Here is a 21558-nt window from a genome sequence, read left to right as displayed (position 1 = left end):
TCGATCGATGAGTAGATATGTATTTCTGTGTGTCTAACTCTGTCTCTACATAAGTAGACACAGACTCTGTATCTCTAGCTACAGCCATGCAGATAAGTCGGTGGAGATGGAGCTAGCGGTCTAGGGCTAGGTCTGGCTCTCCCTACCTGTGCGTAGGCAGGGCGCTGTGGGCGCGCCGTGCCTGCCCCGGCGGGGCGGGGCGGGGCCAGGCGGGCGGGCTGGCGGCTGGCTGGCGGGATGCGAGCAGCGCGGAGCGATGCACCCGGGCAACAGCAGCGGCCCCGGGGGCGGCGCGGGGCAGGCCCTGTTCAGCCCGGGCACGTACGAGCTGCTGGCGCTGCTGGTGGCCGCCATGGGGGCGCTGGGCGCGGGCAGCAACCTGCTGGTGCTGGTGCTGTACTGGCGCTTCCCGCGGCTCCGCACGCCCACCCACCTGCTCCTGCTCAACATCAGCCTCGGCCACCTGCTCGCCTCCGTCTGCGGCCTCAGCCTCACGCTCACCGCCTGCCTGCGCAGCCACTGGGTCTGGGACGCCGCCGGCTGCCTCTGGGACGGCTTCAGCAGCAGCCTCTTCGGTGAGTCGCGGCCGGGCCCCCGCCGCCGTGCGCGGCTCCTGCGGGGCGGGGCGCGCTCTCCTCAGCGCCCAAGGGAGAGGGGGCACGGGCCGGGGCCGGGGCCCGCTGGTGAACGGCTCTGTCCGTATGTGTTAGTATCCATAGCTATAGCTTTTCATGTACCAAAGTAGGAAGGTGTATATACCCCCACCACACACACACTTCTGTGCTATATGTATAGCACCTGCCTGTCTGTATCTAGCACCGAAGTACTGGGGGGGGTTGTTCTGTGTGTATATATAGCATAGCACCGAAGTAGATGGAAGGGTGCATGTGTCTGTAGCACCACAGTAGGTATGTATGTGTGTGGAGAGAGGGAGCAAGCAAGCAAGCACAGCACTGAAGTAGATAACTATGTGCTTGTATGTAACACCAGAGGAGGTAGGCAGAGAGGTATCTATAGTATAGCATCGAAGTAGATGCGTATGTGTTGTGTGTTTGTCTATCACATACAGAAAACTAGAACTTTGGTTCCAAAGTGATACCTTTTATTCAGCCAAGTGGGAAATCGCAAGACAATTGTCCTTTTCTGCAAGCTTTCAGGATCAAAGTCCCTTTGTCAGGCTCTGGGAAAAGTATAGACAGTATAAGACAGTAAAAGGTCCCCATAGGTAGGAAATATGCTTTCTTGAGTCTCACTCACTCTCTCTCTCTCTCAGCGGTTCCCAAACTCTAACACACTACATGCACACCACCAATTTAAACACATACAACCTCCAGTACCACCAGCAATTTTTTGCCATGTAAACTAATTATAATAAATCTGTTAATGCATATCACTGACAGGCTGGTCTGTGTATCACTAGTGGTATGCATACCACAGATTGGGAACCACTGTAGCACCAGAGAAGATGGGGGTGAGGAGTGTGTGTGTGTTTCTCTATCTAGCACCAAAGTAGACAGTGTAGCATAGCACCAAAGTAGATACGGGTGTGTGTGTGTATGTAGCACCAAAATAAGTAAGTGGGTATATATTTTTGGCACAGGACTTCCCAAACTGTGGTGCATGTGCCCCTGGGGTACGCAAGATATTTCTGGGGAGGTACACATGAAAAATTGTTTAATGGAGGATTTAATTTTCATGATAATAAGTGGCATTTGAGAGGTTAAAATATAAAGCATATGCTGATAGGAGTATGCAGGCAGCTGGTAGATCTGGAAGGGGGTACCCAATAAGAAAAACTTTGAGAACCTCTGCTCTAGAGCATAGATAAATGTGTGTGTTGTGTGTAGGTGTCTCTGTCAGGGAGGTTAAGGGTTCTTGGTGGGCACTGGTGGTCAGTCTGTCTTTCTGTTTGTCTCTCTGTGTATAGCACCAAAGTAGGTGTATCTATATCTATACATCTATGGTATAACACCAAAGTAGATGTGTTTGTGTGTCTGCCTGTCCATCTGTTTCTGCTTGGGGTCATCTATAAGGTGCAGCTCTGCCCTGGCTTCCCCCAGACCACCAGTGTCTAATGAGAATACATGTCCTTCCCACTGCCTGCTCAGCAGCCTGGGACCATCTTACTTCCACACCCCTCATTCCAGCAGCCCCTCATCAGGGCACTCTCCCAACCACCGTTTCATTCCCTTTTCCTTCTGCACCTCATCCCTTCACTAAGCATCTCTGGTTCCAAGAAAGAGGTTTCGTGTGTCAAAACTTTGGGAAAAGTGACTGGTTTCCTGGCAAAGCGAACAAGAGAGACTGCAGCTTGCCTTTGCTGTGCAGTTGGTGCAAAGGATGCTACACCCTGAAACAGCAGCATGAGGAGAAAGTCAAGAGTTTAATTCAAAGCATTTGTTAAAAAACAAAACAAAAAACTGGATGATTCAGCATGGAAATGTAGAAGTGTAGGATAGCTATAGTGCTGTATATTGTGTACCCCTTTATAGCAACTTTTCATGAACAAAAACAGTAGCACTATTGAACACGAACCACTACATACTATGAATGAATTGAGGAACTACCTCAGTCCCTCCCTCTTCTGAGTGTTTCAATATTTTTAGTAGTGTTGTAACTGTAATGGTCCAGGGGATATGAGAAGCAAGGTTTGTTTGCTAATTAGGTATTAATGGACCAACTAGTGCCCATGTGTAGATGTGAGAGAGAGAGAGAGATTGAGAGAGATGTTAGAAAGGCATTCGTGCAAAAGTTGCCCTTCTTTAAGGTTTGGAAAAGAGACTGCATCCTGCTTTCTTCCCAGACCTGAGCTGAGTATTTTGTGCCCAGGAACTTCTCCAACATCTCTTCCAACCTCATATTTTCAGATAGTTTAAAAGTAAGTTATTGAATGACGTAAATATTGCGCGTTGTCTCATGATTCATAACTGAATTCCAAGGAGAAGGGCATTGTATCATTTTAATGACAAACTGCAAACATCCCTGGCGCAAAGAAGTCTAATGACCAGGGAGGCTGCATCACTGGACTGGAGCACGTGGAAGCCAGATAGATCTTTCTTCAGAAAATTATCCAAAATATGTAACTTAGTTTGTTTTTCTACTTCCTGCATCAAGTTTGAAAATATAGTATCCTTTTCTTGACACAGTATCCTGGTGTCAGATTTTCTGGAATGTCAGCATCACCTTTTTACTTTTCAGGTTCTGTTTTACTGAATTAGTATTAGTAAGCTATGGGTAATTTATGAGGACACTTTTACCTTAAATTTCACTCCCAGTCCCCCTTCCACAAGGAAGAATCAAGCATTATCTTTTAGCACTCTCATTTCAGCATTCTTTTTCAGAAAGCTACTATTTTAGAGTTCTGCAGAGTGGTGGGTATCGGTCTTTTTGGAACTACACTTCCTAATTAAAAAATTACATCATCTGTCATGCTTGTTTTTTGAGAATTACTACTTCCAGTTTATGGAAGTCTGCCTCATAACAAGACGTATTCTAGCAGTGCAGTCTGCTAGTCGGAAGACAGAGTTCTGCTTTTGATGATTAACAGTGTTGCAAAAAGATATGTGATTTGTTTTTACAATCATGAAAATAAATGTTGAAAAAGGCCAGTGATAAAATTTCAAAATTGTATTGAATTTGGGGTGGGGATTGACAGGCATATAAGGCCATAACTGCTTGTCAGTGTGCACGTGAAAATACACATGCATCTGCACTATAGTCTGTTGCAATTGCCACAGGCATCCCCTTTGTAAGATTTTTCAAATTTCTTAGTATAATTTGGTCTTACCTTTTAATTTACTATAGGTTACCAGTTTGAAGTTTCTCTTAGGACTGATTTCACTAACGTTAATGGGATGGCAGGCTCTTTGGACAAGGTTTACTTTTAATTGGTTTTGTTTGGTACTTAGGCTCAGGTCAGGTATATTTCTAGGAACTCAGAAATCAACTTTCTAATCCTCGTAGGGATAGTCGGGCAGACATTAGTAGTACATAACATTATTTAAAACCCATGCATCAGCCAGTGTTAGTCCTGCATCTGGACTCATCCAGGTAATTGAACATAACATTTACCTAATAGATAATTTTAAAATGTAGTTCAGTTACTGTCCTTTTCCCTACAAACTATACTGATTTCCAAGATCTGGTCTTTTTGCAGTTGTTTGTATACCCCAAATATAAGATGTATTGTGTGGGTAGTAATATAAAAAAAATCCTCTGTAGAATATCCTCCTAAAAATTAAACAAAACCATAGGGTCAACACTAGCAGAAGAAATGAACTATTATTATTATGTGGAAATGTTAAACACCTTGTCTGTTTTTATATATAAAAGCGCTAGGTTTTCCACACTGTTTTCTTGAACTACTTATTATTAAAAATGAAGGAAAACTTAGCAAGCTTTATTTAACACAGCACAAAATCATTGGTGCATGAAATTACTTTTTCCCTTCAGAATTTTCTTCTTTCAGAAAGTTTCAGTTAGAAGTGTGTTTGGCATATTAGAAAAGTGTGTGCATGAAGCTCTTGTATGAAAATACAGAAGCAAACACAGCAGCTTTTTATTGCCTCATAAAATCTGGCATTTTAACATGTTTTATTCAATTAGTATGTAAAAATAAAATCATTTAAATTTATATTATCATAATTTGAAGGTGATTGTTAGTAATTCAGTTGACCATATCAGTACCCTAGTCTGTAGCTTTTCTTTTGCACACACTATATTGCCATAGTTTCCAATAGCAATCATAAGAAGAGGTCATTTCTCTTTTGTGTGTCTCTAGATCATATCCAGAATAGCCAGAAAGTATGTTTACCAAAAGACCTGTCATTAAAAATAAATAAATAAATAAAGCTAGGCATTCAAAGCCAGGAAAAAAATGTTGAATAGAATGAAGAATCTTGCATACACATTATTTGATGATGATATTTAAGCTATAACTCTTACTTTGTCATGTCTTTTTTTTTGTTTGTTTTTAAAGTGAATGTAGAGCTCAAAAAAGGCACAAAATTAACATCTCCTATAATCAAAGTCCCCCATAAATATGTTGCACAAAGTCAGCTTTGCATGTGCTATTCTTTTCATGTACCACAACAGCAACCTGGAAAGCTATCTCAAGAGGGAAAATTCAGTTGTCATGGGTAGTGAACTCTGGGATTCATGAGTGCTGTTAAGTTAGTTTGTGTGCTATGGGTTCCCTCCCACTTGGAATTGGACAGAGGACGAAAAACTTCATGTTGAGTGACCAAAAGGTGTTTGCTGGTTGTGTTCACATTTTAAATATAGACACAGGCATTTCTTTGCAATACCACTTTGGCCCTTTCACCTCTGAGGGCTAGGGGTCAAATGTGATGATCTTCGTGTATTCTCCAGTAGAATTTACAACCATTCCCAAATCAATGTATAATTATAAGGTTTTCCTCAACTTTATTTAGGACTGATCTACACATGAGATGTCAGAAAGAAGCATTTAGATTTGAGGTGCATAGCTGAGGAGATTGGAGAACATCAGTCCATTCTATGCTTGCTCTGTATTTTTGTATTTAGGATTAGATTTGTCAGTTGCCTGTAATTCCCTCTTCTTTCCTCGTTCTTCCACCTGATTTGGTCACAGAGATTTCCCCACTGTAAACCTGAGATGCCTCCATCTGAAAGACCTACATTCTAGACTGGAGGCAAATCTAGAACAGCGATGATCTTAGATAACAATTTTATTCACTAGCTGTCTCTTCCTAATGCATCACTCTTGGGCAAGTCAGCTATTTAGTGCTATAAGCTAAGATTTTCAGAAGTGTTGACTGAATTTTAGATAGTAATTTAAGACACTTTAAAATGGGTCTGATTTCCTAAAAAAGAATTTTTGGCTGTTTCTAGAAATCAGGTTCTTTTAAGGTATCTCAAATTAGGCATCCAAAATTGCTAGTTATTTTGAAAATTGTGGCCATAATTCTTCACCTTTTGTCTTATTTTAATTAGCGAAATCTATTGTCATGCTATTGCTATCTGTTTGATTTTGAAGGCAGATATCCCAGTACTTCCGTGCTCAGCTAGAGAACGTCAGTATCATTAAGTATGTGGGTTGAATGTGGACTAAAATCAAATTATAAGACAGCAACTGTATTTTGAATAGGATACTTGACCTTGTAATTATTGAGTTTGCCACAAATATAAAGATTCTTTTTCTATATTTCTATAAAGTTATTGGATATGTGCATGTTTAAAATTCCTTTCTTGAAAACATTCCCTTTTTGATATCTGTTCCAGAAGCTTGCAGGTATCTTAGATTCAAAGTGTAGCCTTTGTAAGCAAGCTTCATGTCCAACTGCTTTTTCATTTAAGGAAAATTGAGTTTGTGAACTCCGTTTCAGTCTCATTGTTTCAGGGTCCAATGTGGTCCAGGGATGTGCAGGGGAATTTCTTATTGTATTCCTTGCATTCCTTACTTTTGCATTAATTTTGGTTTCTAACCAGGGAACCCAGGGTAGCAGGTGCTACTCCTCAAGCAGTACTAGATTACTCAGCATCTGCTGTTCACTCTACCAGGCCTTCTAGTTGCTAGTGTCTTTTGAATCATAAAAATTAGTGTTTGGTTTGGGAGGGGGAAAGTACAGGAATTATTAAGGTCATAGTCAAAATCATCTGTCTGGTAGATTCCAAAACTGCATGACTGTCTGAAATGCTGAACTAAATGTATTCCTGTAAAGCATCAATGTTTTGTTTTGTTTTTTCCTGACAAGTATCTGAAGTCAGATATAATTTACCTGCAGTTGTATTCATAATAGGGGCCATAAAAAGGGCACACATTTATACCACTTTTGTACTATCCTTAGTGTGGGAAATCACGTTAAATTCAGTTGTTTCTGGGAAATGTCCTATTTTCAATGCCTATTACATTAAATGGTGGTGATGTCTGAGACTGTAGCCGCCATCTAATCCATTATATCATAAGTGTCAAGGGTTGACAAGCTCCAGGATTCTGTTATGATGGGGAAAAACAGTAATAGGTATGTCTCAAATCATAGGGTGGTCAGATTCTGATATCTTTGTATTGTAACCGTCTGCTAGTCCTTGTGAGCCTCTCTGCTTACAAGTGTTGGTAAGTCCTTCCCTTCCATCTAACCTGTTCTGGCTAGTTTAGAAGATGGCAGAGGTATCTGAAATATGTTTTAACAGATTCAGCAAGATCACGCTTATCATGTGTGTAAGTTTTAGAAAGTATATCTTATAACAAAACACAGGTAAAAAGAGACTTGATTGTAATTGACTGAGGCAGGAATGTTGTCTAAGGGCCACAGGACAGGAGTATGAGAGCCTCATGTACATCTTATGACCTTTTACAAACCCAGGATGTGTAGCTGGAAGTGCCTGGGGGAGATACTAGCATGTGCAAGGGAGGTGTGCACCCTGCCTGAGGATGGTGCATAGATGCTACAATTGTGTAGCTGGCTTCTTAAAAGGTTAGTGCAGTAGGCTCAGATATCTTATACATCAAGAACCATAGGCATGAAAGTATATCCCAAGGTTTCAGAAATAAACAAGCATAATCCCAGTGCATTTAGTTCTTGCTTCATACATAGCTTGTACTAAAGAAAGTTACAGCCCCTGTCAGTAATACTACTATTCCCACAAACATTTGCAAACACATTTAACTTGCCTTGAGCAAAGAATCAAAACAATGACAAATTGGTTGTTCACAGAGATAGCCTTAATAAAGATGGAGTGAGTTATACTGTGGAGTTGTATCATACCATAAGAGGTTGCCTGATGAGGGTGCTAACTTGTACCGTTTCACTGAAGAATACTATTGCCACTAGGGTTGCCAACGCTGATTGAAGCTGTTCCGGGAGATGTTTTTTGCATTATGGTTTAATGTCGCTAATTGTACTGTTCAACCCATTTACAATGTCAGTCTCCCAGATTGTTTTCAATAGTCACTGAGATATTGATGCCAATTCTGGTAGACTCCCGGCCAATCCGGGAGGGGTGGCAACCCTAATTGCCACTTGATTTTGGGGAAGTTCTTGTAACCAACTTTAGAGAACAACACTTTTTAGTAATGGTTAAAGAGTCTAAACATGCAGTTTTTCTTGTAAAGCTGTTTTCTGGAATGTAGTTCAAGCTTCAAGCTCTCAGCATCCTTCCTACCAGTGGAGAGATCGCAATATCTCTGCAGCAGCTAAAAAATGGCTCATTTGCATCACAGTTAACATTTGGATTCCTGCACTGCAACAGATGCACATTACATTGCTTCAAAACTAAGATCTGTTGTAAGCAGACAAGTTTATAAAGTGACCTGCCAGGTTTAATATTGAAATTGAAGACCCTCTACTTCCAGAGTGGGGAAATCAGGGAAGTTTTGCCAACTGTTTTATAGTCTTTCATCCTCTGGGGGAGCACAATATAAGAACCCTACATGTTAAGAATGAAATTCACCCCATTCGAAGCAGAAATTCTGTCACATTTGCATATAATTGGGGGGTTGGACTTTTTTGTTTTGTTTTTTGAAGATGGGTGAGTTTCTCCTTTATATGCTAGAAGGTGGATTAACTGCTACAGATTCATGTGAGAGAGAACCCAATTCTGGATACTGGGTGGGGCTGGGAAGATCTGTTTGACACTTTCACTAGCTAGTCAATCTAAAGTCTTTCCTTAACTATAATGAGAGTATGGTACCTACTCTAACCTCTTACATTGTTAATTTATATTGAAATTGCAGCTTTATGGCCAGTGAAAGCTAAAGTTACTGTTACCTGCCAAACAGCTTCAGGGCCTTGCCCTTTCTTAAACTAAGCAGACAACTCAATGTGGTCACAGAATTTTTAGTTTTAGTGATGTGTTTGAAACGCGTTACTTGCTTGCTGAATTGAACAGTGGTAGAATGGTAGAATAAGTTCTATTGTTGTTTTATAATAGGGATGCAGAAATTATTAATTATCAGTCTAACATACCTTGGGGAAAAAACAGATTTCATCGTAGTCAGTTTTGCCTAAAGATATTTACATAAAATTTACTAAAATCCTCAAATGATGTATTACTGCTGTCAAAGACAGCGACATATTTGTTGCATTGTTTTCTAAATTAAAGCAGATGTTTTATGTTTGCTAACATGATGTAAAACATTTTAATAGCCTGTTGATATTTTATTGTCATTGACCAGATGTAAAATGCAAAAACAACAGTGGTAGCAGTGGCCAGAAACCAGGGCTCCTATTTCCCAGCTGAGTACTTTAATCACTAGGCCACAGAGTTGCTCTCCCTCTTGCTTCCTTCCTGGGTCATTTGCACATCTTACATTAGACTGTCATTCATTAAAAAACAGAAATAAACCTGGCAGGAGGGACTCCGTACTTCGAACTCCAAAGGCAAGTTGCCCTTGTTGCTAGCCCACAATGAGGTTTTATTTTATTTCTATTCTTCTGGATCCTTGAATCTTGCTCATTTGACTGCCCATTGATCCCGTTTCTGCTGTGTGGGATGGAAGGCACCACACCCAGAGTAGGCTATTGCATAGTAGTTAGAGGCTGACCTAGGAAGTAAGGGAGGTGGATTTGCCCTTCCCCAGGTGAGGAGGGCCTAGAACCCAGGCTTCTTTTCAGGGTGATTGCTCTAACCACTTAAGCTAAAGGTGTATAGGACCATTACCATATGTTTCTTCCTTTTTGTAAAGAAGTGCTGCATATGTTATCACCATCAATTGGTCAGTCAGCATGCTCTGTTCCCTCTGAAGGAATCTGGTACTTGGGTGACTTCAGGTGCCTTTGTCGCTGATTAGATCACAACAGAGCTTAGGCAAGAGTGGTGCTGCTTGGTGGCTGTTCTGGATTGCAGCTGTAGCCAAAGTCTTGGTTCCTAGAGTTTTTTTTCTAGCCAGAATTGAAGTGCTAATGAATCTAGTTGCCTAAATGGTTTTGAATCTGTTGAACTGGAGTCTGTCTGGATTATCGTTTTATCATTTAGGCACCTTACCTGGCAGGGGAAGCAGCATGACCATGACCTGGCAGGGGAAGCACCGTGACCATGTAGGCGGGCTCCCCAGGGCAGATGATTGTCTCTGATATGTCCTCCATTGGAGGTCTGTATTGAGCAGATTCTTTTTGGTGTTGGGTGGTGGAACCAGAGCTTGCTCCATCCGCTCCATGCATTGACCTGATATTAGTGCTTCCAGGACCGGTGCAAAAAAACAGAAAAAAACCAAAAAGACCAAAAACCTTACTTTGGCCTAAGTTCTGTTTAGGGATCTACAGAGTCTGTTTGGATCTGGCTCCCTTGAGTAACTACAAAAATCCCATGAGAAACAAGGATTTCTTAGGGTGATTCTCTGTTATTGGACGACCAGGGCACATCCAGGCAGACATTTATTTCCCCAGGGACAAGTAGCAGTCGCACAAGTGTCGCTTCCACTTGTGTGGCACAGATTTTCCCCAAGGACATGTTCTGGTACACGGCAGGCTACCTCAGGTTGGGTACAGGAGGCTGGCAACTGTTCTGGCCCAAGCAGCCTAAGCTGGGGCTCTGGGGTCCTCCCAGGACTACTGCTGCAGCAGAAAGCCTGGCTGGCTGCTGGAGCATGTCTCTGGCCAGCCAGGCTCCAGTTTTGGGTGCCATGCGCTGCCATCACCTGCACCACTCAGCTTTTTTTTTTGTCATGGGTATTTTTTTGACGCCAGAGTCTCCTGGCGTCACTCCTCTCCCCTCCCCACTAGTCTAAACTCTGCAAAGTAGCAGTGTGGGGAATGCCTGCATGCATGTTGTGTGGTGCCACAAATAGGTCTGCAGCACCACATACCACACCTCCATGCTTGTCCGGACACACTCCATATATCATTGGGATAAAATCAGACAAACTTTCAGATGCAAGAATGTGTGCTTGCATCCTTCTATATATTCTTGCATCTGAAAGCTTGACTAACTTTATCCCAGTGACACAGTTGGTCCAATAAAAGATATCACTCTAAGAAATCCTTGCCTCTTGCATAATTTTTGGACCCTCAGAGTTACAACATCACTCTTACACTACCATAACAATCCTGCTAGATGCAAGAAGTGAAACCGAAATTCCCTTGAAAAAATAATGCTCCCCCCACCCCAATAATTTCCCAAAACACTTTTTTTTTATGAGTTGAAGGTGGAAAAATTGCACTCTGTAGGCCACAGGCAATGAGACTACATTTGACCTCCACAGAATAGAACTGGTGTATCCCTCTTCAAGCCAACGCAATTACCCAGGCTTAAACCAAAATTAAAATTAGCCCGTGATTCCTTTAATGGTAGAAGCCTGTGGAGCATTTGCAGTAGGCAATCAGAGAAAGATAGAGTCCTTGAGATGAAAATCCTTAAATCAAATGAGCATTATCTCTAAGTGATAAGAAGGCAACACATCTGTCAAATATATTATGATGGTCTTCCATCTGGTGATATGTTAAGACAGTCATTGTTTCTTGCACCTGGGTATTAAAATAAATTGGTAGATTTCAAATGGTAAATAACCTTGAGCATAACATAAGTTGTCTCAGATAAAACCTGGAAATCCTTTTCAGAGTCTTAGTATTGTTAAGAAAGCCACAGTAATTGATGCTCCGTAATTGAAAATATCACAAACTGGGAAAAAGAGGTATCTATCCTTCTGCAGTATGGAATAATGCACATACCATAACCTTAAAAACAAGCATCTACAGTTCTATTTAATTGGTTTATATTTAATGGTCTAAAACTATGCAAGCTAATTTAAAATGAAGTTTACTTGATATACACCACTTCTAGACTAACGAAACATCTATGTAAAATTTCATGATGAACTTTCTCGGACATCAACCATGTACAGGGTAATTTGGTATAACTAAGCGGCAAAACTGCATGTGTAAGGAGATGCATGCGTCCACTGTGTCTGAAGTAGGCCTGGTGCCTTCCAAGTAGAACTGGCACTAATGTGCCCTTTCAGAAAATGAGATAATATAAAGAATATCTTAGCTGTGTGGTTTATTTTGAGGACAACACAAAGAGCATTTGTTTATGTCTGGGCTTCTACGCAAGCAGATTTTAATCAAGGACTGGGTCTAGCATTGGTAGTGGTATTAAATTCAATGAGTGGAGAAAAGCTGTGCTTTTTTTCACCAGAAAACAAGGCTTGCCCAGAATCAATGTGCATTGGTGGAGGGAAGGGAGGAGAGAAGCTAACACAATTTTTGCTGCTGTACTCATGAGCCAGAATGTTAGTGAAACCTCCCAGCTGAAACTCCATGGAGCATTAGGACATATGATTTTCCAAAGTGCTAAGCATTGGGCTAGCTCAGAAGTGTCAAACTCACCTACACAGAGCTGAATCTGAACAGTGGGCTCCTTGGAGACTGGATCTAGCTTTGGGCATAGGAGGCAACAGGGATGTCAGCAGTAGACATCATGGTAGCAGTGAGACAAGCAGCTATAGGCCAGACAGTGGCCTACTTGCTATGCCACATTTGCTGTGGTAGAGACATACAAACAGTGGTGGATCAGGTGGCCCTCAAACTTCCCCCTGCTGCTTATGGCCATGTCCACTGGAGCCCTATGGCCCCAGACTCTGTGGCAGGTCAGTCTACTGCTAGCTACACCCCTGAATTTTGTGGCCCATTTGTACCCTGGGAAGCCAGTTGGAGTAGCTCTGCAAGCCTGATTTGGCTCATGGGCCACATGTTTGATGCCCCTGGTCTAGCTATTCCAGCTGAAATAAATGGCTTGATTTCAATAGGAGTAGAGTTAAGCCAGGGCTGAACACTTTTGGACATTCCGCCCTCCAGAATGCACAGTATTTGTACCTGGGTAGAGCCAGCTCCACAGGGTGGTGGGGATAAGTCTGTGCCTTGCACTGTTTGATATTTATTTTTCATAGATTAATAGATGTTTGGGTTGGAAGGGACTTTAGCAGGTCATCAAGTCTGACCCCCTGCCCTGGGCAGGAAAGAGTGCTGGGGTCAGTCAACCTCAACCAGATGCATATCCAGCCTTCTCTTAAAGACCCCCAAGGTAGGGGAGAGTACTGCCTCCCTTGGAAGCCCATTCCAGATTCTGGCAACCTTTACTGTAAAACTGTAAAGAAGTTCTTCCTCATGTCCAACCTAAATCTGCTCTCTGTCAGCTTGTGGCCATTGTTCCTAGTTACTTCAAAGGGTGCCCCTTGATAAACAGAGCATCTCCTATTGCTTGCTCCCTCCCCCCGCCCCCCAGATGAATTTGTAGGCAGCCACAAGGTTACCTCTCAGCCTTCTCTTGTGGAGACTGAAGAGATCCTTCAATCTGTCCTCATAGGGTTTTGCCTGCAGGCTCCTAACCATACGAGTGGCTCGCCTCTGAACCCTCTCGAAGTTGTCCACCTCCCTTTTGAAGTGTGGCACCCAAAACTGGATGCAGTACTCCAGCTGTGGCCTGACCAAATATCGCCTCCGTGGACCTGTTTGTCATGCACCTGCTAATGCATGATAAAGTCCAGTTAGCTTTACTTATTGCTTCATCACATTGTCAACTCATGTTCATCTTTGTGTCTGGTACATCTCAGTGATTCTGAGATCCTTTTCCACTGCTGTGCTGCTGAGAAGGTCAACCCCCCCCCCATTGTGTGTTGGTGATTCCTTCTCCCTAGATGTAGCACCTTGCACTTATTCTTGTTGAACTGCATCCTATTCTGTTCTACCTACTTTTCCAACCTGTCCAGATCCATCTGGATTGTCTCCCTACCCTCTAGCATGTTAACTTTTCCCCATAATTTGGTATCATCTGTGAATTTGGATAGAATGTTCTCCACGCTCTTATCCAAGTCACCGATGAAGACATTGAACGGCACAGGTCCAAGAACTGAGCCTTGTGGGACTCCATTGTACACATCTTTCCAGGTCAATACTGACCCATCCACCACCACTCCCTGGGTGCAACCCCAAGCCAATTTGCCACCCACCTGCCTGTGTAATCATCTGTGTCACAGCTGCTCAGTTTATCTGTGAGGATAGGATGAGATACCATATCAAAGGCCTTCTTACAATTTAAGTAGATGACATCTACCTTGATTCCTACATCTAAGCATTTTGTGACCTGGTCATAAAAATAAAAGAGGTTAGTCAGGCAGGGTCTACCTACTATGAATCCATGCTGGTTGTCCTTCAGCATTGTTTTTCCTACTGGAAAAAACTTTCTTGCATGCCCCTGTCCAGGAGGGGTTCTGGGCACACACCCAGTCTTGAACTCACAACTTTCTGGCTGAGGAATTGGCACACAAATCCCTAACTCAAACAGCAAAAGCAATGAAAATGATGAGGAACCTACCTTCCCAACAAGGATTTCCCCCCATCACTTCAACTGACCCCTGAAGTACCTTAGGCAAGAATCAAACTCAAGTCTCTGGTGTGGCAAACAAGCATGCTACCACTGAGCTATCCAGGCCCTAAACTTTCTTGTATGCCTCGGTCTAGTGGGGGTTCTGGGCACACACTCAGCCTTCAGCTCATAATCTTCTTCTGTCCCAGAACTGAGCATGCAAACCCATAAACCAGATAGCAAGGGAAACACTTAGCCACTTTTTTAAGGGGGTGGTGAGGACTAAAAATAAGAATAGACAATATTTTTTACTTTTATATTTTTCCATCTGCTGTTTTTCTGAAATAAGTGTCAGACAGGACAAACAAATCAAAACTATTGTTTTTGAAATGTCACAATTTTTAATTTAAAATATAGCTTGAAAATGTTTTGGGAGCAATTTAGGATTAAATAATCTTTTCTCTTTTGAAATCTTTCCTCAGAAAATTAATACTACAGAATTTCAGCTAAATCTAATAGCTAACAGACCAGAGACTGGTATGTGGTAGGATTGTATCCTAACACAAACGATGTTATTATGCTAAGACCAAGTGATACACATGAAATGCAGATATATCAATGAAGTTTATGTAACATCTGCAGTTTGGTTGATGCGCTGTAGACTGAACTGGAGACCTCCAGGGCTAAAGGCATGAGCTGATAGCAGTTAAGCTAAAGATTCATGTTTGTCTCATGTAACAGACTCATGTCCTGTGCAGTTGGACGCAGTAGGGGACACATACCTATAAGCAATATTTAGAAGTAATGTCATAGATAGCAAGATGGTTGCATATATCATTAGATGTGTACTTTGTCTCCTTCAGATCCATCATCAGTGATGGATTGCATTGTTACTTTCTTCAGCAACAGAAGAGAACACCTATGATACTCTCCTTGTGCCTGAAGACGAGTATTTGTACCCGAAAGCTTGCAAAGAACAATTTTTCCAACTATTCAGTTGGTGTAATAAAAGATATCACATTTACCCAAAGAATCTTGTCTGCCTAAGAAATATCAATGAATTGAATGTCTTAATTATCTTGGATGTACCTTCCCACATGGGCAACTGGTGCCGCCTTAGTCAGGGGGCATGTGCCCCCCGAAACCAGTTCTGCCAACTTGGGGGAGGGGGGTCCTCTGTGGCTGATCCTGTCAGTCTTGCTGCTGGGGGGGGACCCCATGGCTGATCCTGCAACAGCTGCAATGATTGGCCGCAGCAATTGGCTGTCGCAGGATCAGAGTGGCTGTGGCCGCTTCTGGGAGCAGCTGCAGCAATTGGCCAGCACTTGCAGAGGGGGCACCAGCACTCCTGCCTGCCCCCCTTGCCCATTGCCTAAGTGGTGAGCATGGCCAGTCTGGGGGTGGACCAGCTTTCTCAGGGGGTGTACATGCACCCCCATGGACCCCCTATGCCTTGCCACTGCCTTCTCATTTGAGTTTTTGGTATATCTTGGAGTAGGTAGACTGGTAGCAACACCTGCTGGCACTACCTGTTCCCTCCCCATTCCCTTAGGTAGTAGGATCTACTACTGTGATCTGAGGTAGGTTAATGCTCTGCTACAAGAGGAAGGTGGGCCCAGATTTCCTTTTTTGTTATTCTGGGAGTAATATACCAAAAAGGCAGAGAACTTTCAACCCCTAAGGTTAAAACAAGTCCTGCCCAGGTAGTTCAGCCACATATTTCTGATAAGTTTGCCTTGAATGGGAAAGTGAAGCCCTGCTGATGTAAATTTCTCTAAAACACAAAGGTATTCAACAAATCCACTTCTGTTATGTTATGTTATTGCAGACATAACTCTTCATGTAAGCCTCTTTCCTGTGATCTACCTGTTACCCTACCTGATTCTGGAATTAGCTTTAGTGTGAGAAGAGATGTAGGCATGTGTGTTGGCTGTGGAAAATTAGTTCTTAAAATGTAAATTACACTATTCTCTGCCTTATTTTAAAAATAATTTTAAAAGTAATTTTTATCAATCATGATAAGAGAGCCTGAAAGAAAATGAGTGGGAGCTCAATATAAAAATATATAAGTAAAAGCATTCTAAATATTGAGGGGAAATTAAAAGCTACAGAGGATGAGGAGCCCAAGTACTTAAGTAGACAAGACTCCCATTGGCATCAGTACAAGTTTTAACTAAAGAAACTCTGTAGTATTGGGACCAAAAACTTTGTACAATGACATAAAAAGGACATAATACAGAATTTGCTGCATCTCCAGTGATTTATATTGCAAAGAAAACAGCCCATAAGTTATAACATACAAAAAAAAGTAAACACTACATTTAATGAAATGCAACTGTAAAGATGAATTCAGTACAGGGAAAGTTATATTTGCTTTTAATTTTAACTTCATATTTGAAATCACTTTTCCATTTTAAATAGCTGTCTGAGACACCAAGGTCACCAACACAAAAGGATTAATTTGTATATAAATTATTTTGATTTAACATACCAGGGCTCAAGTGAAAACTGATAAATATAGAGAGTAAAAGCAAGGCTTTCGTTTACCTGGAAATAAACTCTGCTATCTGATGTAAACTCTGGAAATGGTGGTAGTGCCTTTCTAGTCAATGTTACTTTCTATATGCTCTTAAAGTACACATTCAAACTATTCAGTTTGTGTGAAGAATGCATTATAAATGGTCTTTGATTAAAGACTGACTTTTCTAAATAAATCTGTAAAACTTAATAAATCTAGGAATTAACTACATGTTTGCCCTTCAAGAAAACTCCTTTTGAGTTATTTTAAAAGTCATTTAAAATAAACAATTTGTTACTAACCCTTTGAATTTTCCATAAAATCGCCAAAAACCTGCAACATCTTTAAAAGTTTCAGCAGTATCGGTCTTCATGAGAGAGGCATCTGAGGCATTCCCAAGTACTGCATCCAATTTAAGGTGAAACTTCTGATGTTAATAGCAAATCTCCAGCTGACTCCAGTGAAGTTACTTGCTTCCTCTTAGCCAACATAAAATAACAAGCCAAAAATACCATTCTGGTAGTGGCAGTGGCATGTCTATTTAGGCAGTGCTGAGGGAATCAGTTGACTTCGTAGCTCATTAGCAACCTAATTCCTGCTAATTTCTCTTCACTCAAGGTGTTTTAATGACACACTCTCTTGAATGGTCTTGATGTCCTGCTAATCAAGCTACCCTTCCTTCTGCACTGTTGCTGTCTGTTAGCTTCTCCTATTTCACAGCCCTGAAGACTGTTTTGTTCTAGTCCGGGTGTGGAAACATTAACTCAGAAATAACTGTCAGTGAAGTTTTGGATTCACTGCAGAGATGCTCAAGAAGGTACAAACTCCGTTGTGACCGATTCAGGCTGAACATAAGAAAGAACTTCTTCACTGTCCAGGCCCCCAAGGTTTGGAACAGACTGCCACCTGAGGCAGTTCAAGCACCCACTTTGAAAGCCTTCAAAACACATCTGGATGCTTATCTTGCTGGGATCCTATGATCCCTGCTGAATTCCTCCCCCTGGGGCAGGGGGCTGGACTTGATGATCCTCTGGGGTCCCTTCCAGCCCAAATGTCTATGAATATGAAAATTTTCTTGTATGAATGTGAATAAGAGATGTGAATTTAAGCCTAATGACAGCATGAATAATGAATGAATTAACATTTTTGATTGTTTGCCTCATTTGTTTTTTGTGTTGTATGTAATAAGTAGTATAGCACATTAATGTACATTCCAATAAAGTTATATTTGTTTGTGTTTCAATCTTAAATTGAACAAAACATCTTATATTAACAAAGCATCTAGTTTCTTTTTAATTGGAGAAAAATATGTATTGTGTTGTGATGCACCAGACCATGTACACTCACCTTTTCAAAATCCTAGATTTTCCAGTGCAAAGACCCTATTATTTTTCCCCTCTAAAAGAGTGTAAAATATGTTTAAAAAGGAACATTATGGTATATTTTAAATAGGATCTTTTTTTGGTTCTGTGCCTTTATATTATTAGGAGGCGGCTGTCTGTGGCAGCTGCCAATTTGTGAGGCAGAAATTGAGGCATGTAACATTGAAGAATCACCTAGCTCTCACAGACTTGAATTCTTTGACTCTTCATGTAAAATGATCAGTCATCCAATTGCTCCACGTGTGGAAAAGAAACTTGCATATGTTAAGTGACAATTTGATTTGCCTCGAAGAGATACTTTTATTAGATGTCAGTATGAAAAGAGAAAGATCAGATCAGACACTTCACTATATGTCTCTGTTTTCACACTTCAGAATATAGTTTGTCTGTTGAGATATGCCTTTTGAAGATCATCAGTGACAAGAGTACTGAGGGTAACATTTTCAGAAGTACATAAGTTAAGGGGGTGCTCAAGGCTCCCAAGTGCCTGAACCACTTTAGAGAATGGCAAATTGGTTTTTAAGTTGCTTAGGGACAGATTCTGACTGACTTCTAAAATCCTTAGGACTTAAGTGAAACTTGTGCTTCAGGCACAGTCTACGCTGCTTCATGTCTACGCTGCTTCCTTGCTGAACTATGGACTACTGACAAGTGACAGGTTCCCTAATTCCCACTCATTCCCGCTTCATCATGACCAAAGCCCTGCGATTAGGCAACTTGGATGATTTAGGGTAGTCATGAGTGTGCTGCTCATGGGCTCTCTGAAGGCATAGGCAGAGGCTATGGTCTGTGATACAGGCTGCCCTGTCCTGTCTGCTCTGCAGATTTGTGCTCCTTAGTGGGTTGAGTGGGTGGAGCGTTATTTCTAGGGAATGTGGCAATGCTTGCTTAGGAGGCAGTACAGATACATTATTAGAGAGTGATTAGGATCTGGCCTTTGCTGCTTTTGAAAAATGTACCCAAAGACTCTCCTGACATAAAAATTCTAAAACGCAGAAATCAGCTGCAGATGGTTCAAAGGAACACCATGCCCTCCACCATCTTTAGGTTTGCTGTGGGTTTCTCCTGCCTAGCTAAGTGACAGACTTTACAGAAGTGGGGGAGGGAAGCACCGGTTTACACATGAAAGACCATATTTTTCCTCATTGTGCAGTCATGTAATTCATGTAACATGAGTTCAGATGGTTACCTATTGTAAGGCTCTGGGATGGGCCTGGCCCTTTAAGAGGACAAGCACCCTAAGAGGCAGCCTGCAGGTGTCAGGGGGAAGCTAATGGGAATGACTCACCTGAGGGGAAGAGGGCTTGGGCTGGAGCTATATAAACCCAGAGCCTGCCTGGGTCAGGTAGTCTCTGCCCTGGCAGCTACAAGGTGGGAGCTCCTGGCAGCAGGGCTCCTAAAGGGACCTGGGCTGAGCTAAACAATTCTGCAGGCCAGGGAACAGAGGCAAGTTTCCAGGGCAGAGAGAGACGGATTTGTAGGAAAGTGGCTTTTGTTTTAATAGAGCCTACCTGTGGTCTGTATGCCCAGGGAAGGGGTGAGCTGGGACCTGCGGGTCCAAGAGTCAAGGGGGTTGAGTGTATAGGTTTAGGTATAGCCCCAGGCTGAAAGTATGTCCATTGGAAGATAAGAAAGGCTTGCTCTCTTAAAGAGGCAAAGGGCTGCTTCTGCTATATGAATATTTTTGTTATAGCCCAGGGGCTTATGGCATATGTTACTGTTCAGTCTGGTGGTTTGGAATGAGACAGTAAGAAGTGGTTATGGAGGTCCCATCAGTGCCCAAAAGGGCACACAATCACCTTGAGCCCTGTTAGGGGCAGGTTCAAGGTTTGTGCTTCTGTTGAGCCCAGAGAGGGGCATAGTATAAGGCTGCAGAACCACACAGGGACCAGGGACCAGGGACCTGAGCGAGGTGCAGCCACACAGAGGCCAAGAGCTCGGTGCCCAAGAGGGGTGTGCTCATGCGAGATTGTTGAGCCTAGATTGGGCATAGGGCCACATGAAGGCCAGGGGCCTGGTGCCAGAAGGGCACAGCCACACAGGAGAGCGGGGCCTGTTGACCAAAGGGACAAACAAGAGCTAGAGCCTCAAAGCCAGGTCCAATGTAGTGAGCCCATACTAAAAGGCCTAGTGAGATAAAAGGGGAGGAGGCTAAGACTCTGACAGAGGGAACAAAGTCATTATAACATCTGTGAGGCATGGGGCATGGTGTAGGGGAAGATTTGGAGCCACACAGTTAGCCCATAAGGCTTGAGATGTCCTGTGCAGCACAGTTTTGGAGTGAGGCCCAGTGAGGACTAGTGGGAGTTTAGCAGGACAGGGGCTGCGCAAAGGCCTATGGGCAGCCTCCCCATTTATTATTTTACTGTCAAGGCAAGACAAGATGACACCCTTGGGTTGGAGGTGGCTTGGTCGCTGAGCCACCAAGGGGCATCACGGCCACCCCTGAGACCCTGACTTGGAACATTTACATCCAGACTTAGTATACATTTTTCACTTACATTACATTGGTAGAAATGGTTACACAAGGTGCAGGCAATAAAGAATCTGGCCTACACATGTTAGTTGCCTTGCTGTGGGACTCTCTAAGACTATAAATCACTTTTATCTCTTCTTGTTGCTGGCTTGTATCAACACAAGATGATGCAATGTTGCATCATCACACAATGCAAATCCTGTGACAACAGCCACCAAAATGAGTAAGCCCTGCCTTTCCCTTCAGTTGTATCATACTTCCCTCACTAGGGAGAAAGTTTCTCAGCAAGTGACTCAGTGCCATAAAGGCACAATTATCTGCTGTAATAAGATGCAACTGGCTGTGACAGAAAGATAAATTTGGTTGGAAAGTAGCTCTTTAAAGAGAATTGAAATTGTGTATTCTAATGCAGTGGTGCTTAACCCAACACACACGCTTAGTCTCCGGGTCTGATCCAGTGCGCAGAGCGTTGTCTTCTGGCCTACAGGGCTCCCCAAGAGTCTGGAAGTTTGGTGGCAGAAGAGGTGGAAGCAGTGCTAGTTATCACAGCTTTGGTCACTGTAGCAATTAGTGCTGCCACTGCTCCCTCACTTCTAAATTTCCAGACCCATGGAGACCCCCATGGGCCAGATACTACTTATGGGCTGTGTCTTAGTTACTTCTGTTCTAAGTTGCTTAGAGCCAGATTCTAACTGACTTCTATAGACTTCCCAAGGAGGTGGTGCAGTCCCAAACCTTGAAAGTATTCAAAAGGAGACTGGGTAGACACCTTGCTTAGATCATTTGATCTCAGCAGTATTCCTGCCCAGAGTACGTGGCTTGGACTCAATATTCTTTCGAGGTCCCTTCCAGCCCTTAATTCCTATGATTCTAGGGGCATTTATACACATACTTTTCTGTCTAGC

At 42.5% G+C, this 21558-nt stretch overlaps 1 protein-coding gene across 1 annotated transcript in view; it reads left to right on the top strand.

The window, feature by feature from the left end:
- The first annotated feature begins 245 nt into the window (after window positions 1-245).
- OPN3 (opsin 3) overlaps window positions 246-21558 on the top strand; it is a 43591-nt gene continuing 22278 nt past the window's right edge. The window contains exon 1 of the mRNA XM_090031506.1: window positions 246-575. Coding sequence (XP_089887632.1) covers window positions 257-575 — 319 coding nt within the window. The 5' untranslated portion in view covers window positions 246-256. The remainder of the gene's footprint in view (window positions 576-21558) is intronic.

The sequence above is a fragment of the Crocodylus siamensis genome, chromosome 1 (assembly GCF_052110815.1).
Source record: "Crocodylus siamensis isolate JL-2025a chromosome 1, ASM5211081v1, whole genome shotgun sequence".
NCBI lineage: Eukaryota > Metazoa > Chordata > Crocodylia > Crocodylidae > Crocodylus > Crocodylus siamensis.
The sequence above is the reverse complement of the archived record's forward strand: the minus strand, read 5'-3'. Positions and strand labels throughout refer to the sequence as shown.